Source organism: Arachis hypogaea, chromosome 18, assembly GCF_003086295.3.
Source record: "Arachis hypogaea cultivar Tifrunner chromosome 18, arahy.Tifrunner.gnm2.J5K5, whole genome shotgun sequence".
Taxonomy (NCBI): Eukaryota; Viridiplantae; Streptophyta; class Magnoliopsida; order Fabales; family Fabaceae; genus Arachis; species Arachis hypogaea.
The window spans coordinates 131868820-131876389 of NC_092053.1; the positions used below are offsets into that span (position 1 = coordinate 131868820).

General features: G+C 38.6%; 1 protein-coding gene across 1 annotated transcript; it reads right to left on the reverse strand.

Moving 5' to 3' along the window:
• Positions 1 to 82: 82 nt before the first annotated feature.
• On the reverse strand, positions 83 to 7187 carry LOC112771829 (auxilin-related protein 2). The gene is made up of 8 exons (XM_025816649.3): positions 6162 to 7187; positions 3588 to 5265; positions 3035 to 3158; positions 2834 to 2931; positions 2584 to 2649; positions 2195 to 2284; positions 1567 to 1743; positions 83 to 651 (listed from the first exon to the last, which is right to left on the reverse strand). The coding sequence occupies exons 1-8, from the start codon at positions 6782 to 6784 to the stop codon at positions 613 to 615; spliced, it is 2895 nt and encodes a 964-aa protein (XP_025672434.1). The 5' UTR covers positions 6785 to 7187; the 3' UTR covers positions 83 to 612.
• Between the last annotated feature and the right edge of the window lie 383 nt (positions 7188 to 7570).

A 7570-nucleotide genomic window follows, 5' to 3' on the forward strand; every position in this document is an offset into this window, starting at 1 on the left:
CCAAAGGTAATTGAGTCATCAGAGTTCAAACCACGTCCAAACGACAAAGAACACTGTAGAACACGCTCAATGAATGGTAATGTTTTATGCAAAAGATCAATTTGACATTTTTCAACTCAATCATAATACACTGTATGACTGTAATGCATTTCCACATTCTGATATCAATCCACACGATGGTATAACATGTATTCAGTAGATCACTATATAACATGAGAGAGAGAGAGAGAGAGAGAGAGAGAGAGAGAGAGAGAGAGAGACTCATGAGCTCAGTTTGATAGAAATAATGAATTAAATTGACAGAGATGCCTAATAAGAAAAAGAAGAAAGAAAGAAAAATATTTTACACAAACAAAACATGCCCCCGAGGAAGAATGTCCATGGCACCAAAGACTTAATCATTTTCCTGTGAAAACATTGGGGCTTCTTGAGGCTATGCAAGGAAAGCAATGTTTCTCCATCAATGCAATGCAATACAGCAGCTCAGAATTGAAACAACATGCTATAGGGAAGGGCACAGCTGAAGCAGGGTTTGTGGTCCTTTCTCAACAGATTAGGTTGATGAGCAGTGCAAACTACTAGGTTTGTGGTCCTTTTCTAATAAAGATGTTATTAGAAAAGCTCCTCTGAATTGAACTTATTCCATGCTTCCTGTTAAAATATTTCAAGTATTCAGGGGCAGGGGAAAAATTGAAGGCACCACAGCATTCTGGACTTGGGAAAAGAGAAATAATATACCAGAACGCTCATGTCAATTTTTTTCTTTTAAAAGAAAAAAAAATTGAAAATAGCAGATAAAAGATAGTCCTTTATCCACCAGACGTAGCGAGAAACCTCGTAAAAATTATAAAAAAAAGGGTAAAAGTTGTGAAGTGCAAACTATTAGAAATTTACATGTTAATGGTTTAAACGCGCTATGACATCATTCAATTTGTATGAACAATTAGTCGATTCCACCTAATATGACAAGGTGTTATGAATTTGATTTAGAATATTTTGAAGTTTGTGAATCCAATGGGCCACTCTGCCACCAGCAGAAGTACTTTTTCTTCAGCAGATTCGAACTTGAGACTATCAAAAAGGAGACAAGCTTGCCTACCAATTCCGCATGACATATATTAATAATTGTATTTTTTCTATTGTAATTTTTAAACAACTCAGCAATTTTCCTAGCCCAAAGACACGACCCCCAAAACAAAAAAAAATTAAAGACACCAGTAACCCCAACACTGCCACTACTGTGTCTCTTTCCCTTCTTTCTTTGTCTCCAAGTATCTCTTAGTCTCTTCTTGTTATTTGTTAGTTACTGGTACTAGAATTGAGATTTTATTATATTTATAGAGTTTCTTGGTGATGATGACTGTTTACGTTCTTAAATGTGACTTGTGATGTCTCTATGTTGGCAATTTTATAATTATTTTCACAATTTGCGCAACGATTCCTGATGTGAATTGCGATTTGATAACCATGCTCCAATCTAACTTGATTGTCATTTTCAACTACTACTTTCATTATAAAGAATTGATTAAAGAGCATAAAAAAATTGCATAGAAGAGCCTGAAATACCTTTAGCAGATCAAACACCTTCTCGGCAATATATTTCTGTTGAAGTGTGGCACCCTTCTGTTGCACTTTATCAGGATGAATGCACAGTGTAGCTTTCCTATAAGCCTTTTTAACAGCAGCGCCTGTAATTAAATCAGTCAAAGAAACTGGTTGCCAACCACATTCAGGCCACAGCACCTGATCATCATTGATAAATGAATCTAGTCAACATAAATATAAAAAATTATACCAAAAAATAAATACCAGAAAAGCAATATAAACTAAGCTAAAGGACCCCATTTGACTGGTTCAAGATTCATGACGAAAAATATGATTTGGTAGAACATGTTAATTATGCACTTGTTATCAATAAAAAAACAAATATAAAATATGGCCTCAACATTTTTGGGATACATGTATCATTTTCCAGAAGATGTTAATTATGCACTTGTTATCAAAATAAAATAAACTATGGCCACAAAATCTCGGTGATACATGTACGATTTTACAGAACATGTTAAATATACACTAGTCATAAATAAAATTATGGAAGATAAATAGATAATCCAAGTCATTATACTCATGGCCACTATAGATCTGGAATACAGAAAATTCAGAGATTACCAAACTACATCAACAAAGTACATACATATTGTAAGGTGGAGAGCAAAGCACGCAAGTTCCCCTCCTTTCCTGCAGCCCAGCGCTTAATTTCAAAATCCAGTGTCTCTGCAAGCCTCTGAATTCAGAAAGGTAAAGTTCAATGAAAAAAGAAAAACAATAAAACATGGCATAAAGCCATAACCAAATGCAAATTAATGGAAAACTGATAAGACAAATCTTAAATAAGAACACACTACAATATTAAAACAGAAAAAGAACACCTGCATCAGATAATATAAAAAAAAGCCAAGAAAGGAGTGATGACAAGCCCCTTCCCCCCAACCCAAAAGAAAAGATAGACAGAGGGAATGCATCTATATGAGCATATTCTCCTCCCCTCTCCAATTTATAAATCTATAAATATAGACAACTCACGTGTCTCTCAGCTTGCTCTCTTTGAGTTTGTAGATCCCGTTGGTTCTTCTCAGCCAATGCTTTTGCCTGGCACAAAACAAACGGTCATAGGTTGACAAGCTAGGGGAGAGAGAGAAATAGTAAGACTTCCTTTTTAAAGAATGCACAAATTTCTGCTTTAAATCAAGTTTAAAGAGCACGATCTTCACTATTATTTGTAACAAGACACCAAAGAAATCAAATTAAGTGGCAAAAATGCACTAATACATACCGCCCGCTCCTGTGCCCTCTGGTGGCGTTCCATCCTGGCTCTTCTTCTTTCTTCACTTTCTCCTTCAACTTCCTGAAATTCTCCTGATGATGGAGCAGCTTTAAACAATAAAAGAATGGGGACAAAAAGAGCCAAGTAAGCATAAAACAAGATAATTAATCATTGCATCACTAGGAAAATATATTGAACGTGCAAACCTACTTCCAAAAATGGAGGAAAGATCATCAACAATATTAACCGATGATGATGCTTTCTTCATGCTTGAAGATACACTAGTTGATTTCCTAGTTACATCTGACTGAAATTGGGCATCAAATACAGTGTCCTGGAAACAAACAAGTACAGAAAATTAAACAGAGAAATCTGCAATAGTTTCATGCTAGCATTAATGTGAATGACAATACACTTACATTTTGTTTTGCTTAACAGGAAAATAATTTTTGAACTTTAAATAGTACTCAACCCAAACAATATACCTAGCAACATTTACAAATTTGATTTTATCATTATGTATAGCTTTTTTTCTTTTTTATATTTTATTCTTGTGATGTAAGGAGAATCTGTTCGATATTTGTTCATCTCTTCATCTTAAATCTTAATCATATTCTTATGTTGATCCGAAAAAAGTATCACTACTATGACTTCAAACTTTTGGGATTTAGTTATCATGATGGGAAGAGACAACACAACCCAGCCAGGCATTTGCCACTGTATATTAGTCTAAATAAACAATGTTTAACAACGTGGTACTTACTGAAGAGCTAGTCCTAGGAGGCCTTGGCACACTGCTGGCTCGTGAACCCATGCTGAAGAATGATTCAAGATCATTTTCGTTATTTTGTTGCTTCATCCTTGCAGCAGCTGCAGCTCTTTCTCGAGCTTCTGCAGCAGCCCTTTCCCGAGCCTCAGCAGCAGCTCTTTCTACTGCAGCACGTTCTGCTTTAACACGTGCCTCAGCTGCAGCTTTTTCCCGTGCAGCCTTGTCCCTAGCCTCCTTTTCAGCCCTTTCCCTTGCCTCAGCTGCAGCCTTTTCAGCCCTTTCCCTTGCCTCAGCTGCAGCCTTTTCAGCCCTTCCCTTTGCCTCAGCAGCAGCCCTTTCACGGGCTTCAGCTTGTGCTCTCTGAACTGCAGCCCTTTCTGCGCGTTCTCGAGCTTCAGCATTGGCTTTCCCAACAGCTGCCCTCTCAGCCCTTTGGCGAGCTTCAATAGCAGCCCTTTCACGGGCTTCTCTAGTAGCTCTTTCAACAGCTTGTCTTGCCATTTCTCTTTCTCTCTCCCTCTCAAGTCGCTGTCTTTCTTTTTCTTTCTCCTCCCTTTCCTTCTGCTGTCGCTCAAGGTCTAACCTTTCCTGCCTCTCTCTCTCTTCTAGTACAGCTCTGTCATCCTTTTCCATTTGCACAGTTTCTCTGCTTCTAGCAGCCTTTGTACTTTCTCTCTCCCTAACTTCTTTTGCATGCCTAAATTTAGCTTGGGCTTTGTCCATAGCCTCCTTCATAGCTGCAGCAGCAGAGTTCATTTCTATTTCTTCATCAGGAAAACCATTTCCAAGGTCTTCGTCATTAACATGACTTCTGCCCATGGCAAAATCTTCTAGTTCATCAAACGGAGATGTAGAGGATAACTTTGCTGCAGCAGGAGCAGATTTAGGAACCTGAGAAAATCGAGCGGAACTCGGAAATGACAAAAATTCACTATCCTTCTTTCTGGCATTGGTAGTAGAAGTAGATGAACCTGTTCCTGACTTGTGGATATGTACTGGACGTGGAGGAGGTGGTCTTGAAGGTGGCGGAGCAGCAGTTGGTTGAGTAAAAAGGGGAACCTCTGATACTGTTAGCCATATATCATCACTAGATTCCAAATTTTCTTCATATGTTGGAGGCATATCTGCCTGAACATTAGTCTGTCTAAAACCACCATTATCATATGGGGGAGACGTAGACCTGTGGCGTGCTGGTTTATTAGAATTAGATGAGTATGTAGGAACTTCAAATGGAGCTTGATGAAACTCATTCTCCTGTTCAGCATGCATCTTGTTTTGTGAGTGTCTCTCAGGGCTCCTAATATATGATTTCTCAACTGATTCTTTGTCTCTAGTCCAACCAGTGCTTGCATTTGACCTTTGGGGTGGGGAACTGCTACCCTTCCTGTTACTTCTCTCTGATGAGAATGCTGGCACAGATTGTCCAAGTCCATCAAAGGGATCAATATCATCATAAAGTACACCATTTGAATTTGATGATCTATCATTTTTTGTGCTTCTTGAACTGCTAGGTTTACTAATTTCTTCCAACGGGTCAGTAAAGTGGCCTGATGTAGAATCCACTGGACTAGAAGCTGATTCAAAAACATTGAATGGGTCTTCTGTAGCAGTGGGAGCTGTTTTAGATGCATTGATTGTAGGTTCTGATGACAAACCAACATCGGGAGTGGACCTGTGAATCAAACCATGTGATTATGAATACATTAACCAATATGAAAGAATAAGGGATTGCTTCATCTCTCTCTATTTTCTACTTTCATTCCCTAGGGTTTTTTATGTAGTAATCAATTAAGACATATAGCAACAAAAATCTTCATAAGACCCTCAACAAAGAAAACGCATTTGTCAAACTCTTCAAGTAAGTCAGTAACAACGAAAATAAAATGATCATCGTCTGATTCCTAGATAAAATGCATTGCATAGCAAAGAAAAATCAATACATTCTATCCCAAAAGTTACTACAACTGAAAGGATAAGCCCTTGAGCACAAAACAAAAACATTGAGCTTAAATACCCATGCTTTCATAATCCCATGTATAAAAAATTTCCAGTATCACTCAAGGTTTCCACTTTCCACCTATAATTATACACTTCAAGAGTGCCACACAAAATTAAACCACTGAAAAAATTCATCTCATTGTTATTCTAAAATGACATGTCACTAACTAGTCCGAAGCTTTTAAACCCTTACCAATGGAAGGGTCTGTTCACTCATCTAAATACATTTGAACATAGGAGAATCAAAACTCCCTGAAACTGCTCTGGCACTTTTTCTGGAAAGGAGACACTACTAGTGCTCAGTCAATTGCACATTAATTCTCAGCATATCTCACTCATCTTGCCAGTTTACTATAGTATCACAGCCTCACATGTTAATTCCAAATACTTGAATAGGCATTTTTCTCTCCCACAGGTCACTAAACCTCATGTCTCACTAGTCACTAGTCACTACACCATCATCCACAAGTTCATATGTTAAAAAATGCACACTAGCACATCAACTAATCAAGTAGAAAAAAGCTTTTCAATATTCGAACGATGCATGAAAACAAGGTCAAAAAAACATACCCATCATTAGAACTCTTACTGCTTCCAAATCCAGGTAACAATTCATCAAAATCTGCCACACCTTTATCCTCCTTCTCCAATCTCCTCCCACTGGAGCTCTTCGAATCTTGCTCCGCCTTTCCGAATCCTCCGAGCAGATCATCGAATGCGCTGCCACCGCTTCCACTCCCTCCGCTGGCACCAGCGAAAACGTCCTCATATGCAGCCTTCGAAGACGACGTCGTGCTCTTCAGGCCAGGTACGCCGTCGAAAATGTCGTCGTCATACACCGGCTTGTCGTAAACCGGCGGCAAATTCACGGACCTGGAGCTGGAGAACATAGAGTCTAGGTTGAAGGCCGCGTCGGAGGTTCCTCGCCCGTCCGATTTGTCTGCGAACCTGGCGGAGCCTCCGAATATGTCGCCGAAGCCGCCGGAATCTTGAGTCTTGTGGTCGGAGAAAAGGGAATCGGTGCCGCCGGAGAAGGAATTGGAGGTTCGAGGTGGCTTGGAACCTAAATCGAAGTTGAGTGAAGAACTGGCGGTTGCGAAATTGGAGGATCCTTTAGATGCGGCCATCGGAGCCGATTTACCTTGGGGTTTGAACCCGAAATCGGTAGCTAAGAGGCCATCGAAATCGTTCATCGCGAAAAGAATTCAAAATTCGAAATCAAATTCAGAGCGAGAAGGATCTGGTAGTGGTGATGGTGGTGGCGGTGGCGAAAGTATCCTCCGAGTAGTGGTGGCGATGGTGGAAGTGGGTGAGGGGGGTGGGGTGAGGTGTGCGAGGATACAGGGAAGGAAATGGTGGAGACTCAACTGTGAAGTGGTTTAACCTTTTTTTTATTTGGTGTGTTAGTTTCTTCTTGTTAGTGCCACTTAGTGGTTAATTGATAATGATTAAGGCTTAATTGATTGTTGCTTATTATTTGGTTTGGTTAGGCTTTGTCTGTTGCTTCTTGACTTTGCTTGTGTGTGATGTTTGTTTCTTCTTCTTCATGGTCATGGCATGAATAAACATTTTCCTTTATTCTTTTCGAATCGAATCATGTTATTTTGGTGTAAAGGACCAGGCAAGCGCTTTTTAATTTAGGAAAATTTTGACATTTTAAGTTTTGAATAAATATATTTATGACGAAATTTAAATACAAAAAATTCTTTGACTTTTATAAATGGAGAATAATTTTATCTTTTTATCCATTTATCTCTCACAAATTAAACGAAACTGATTGACATTGTTTAAACAGTATTTAGGTGTCCGTTACATTGCCATACTAAAAAAAAAGCTAAAGTTTGTAGGATAAAAAAGTCTCCAAACATAAAAATGACGTCATTGTGAATGTAATAAAATTATGGTATAGATTGCTTCAGAAAACTCAATTTAAATTTCATTAAGGCTAACATTCACAATGAAATCGTTTTTCTGTTTGA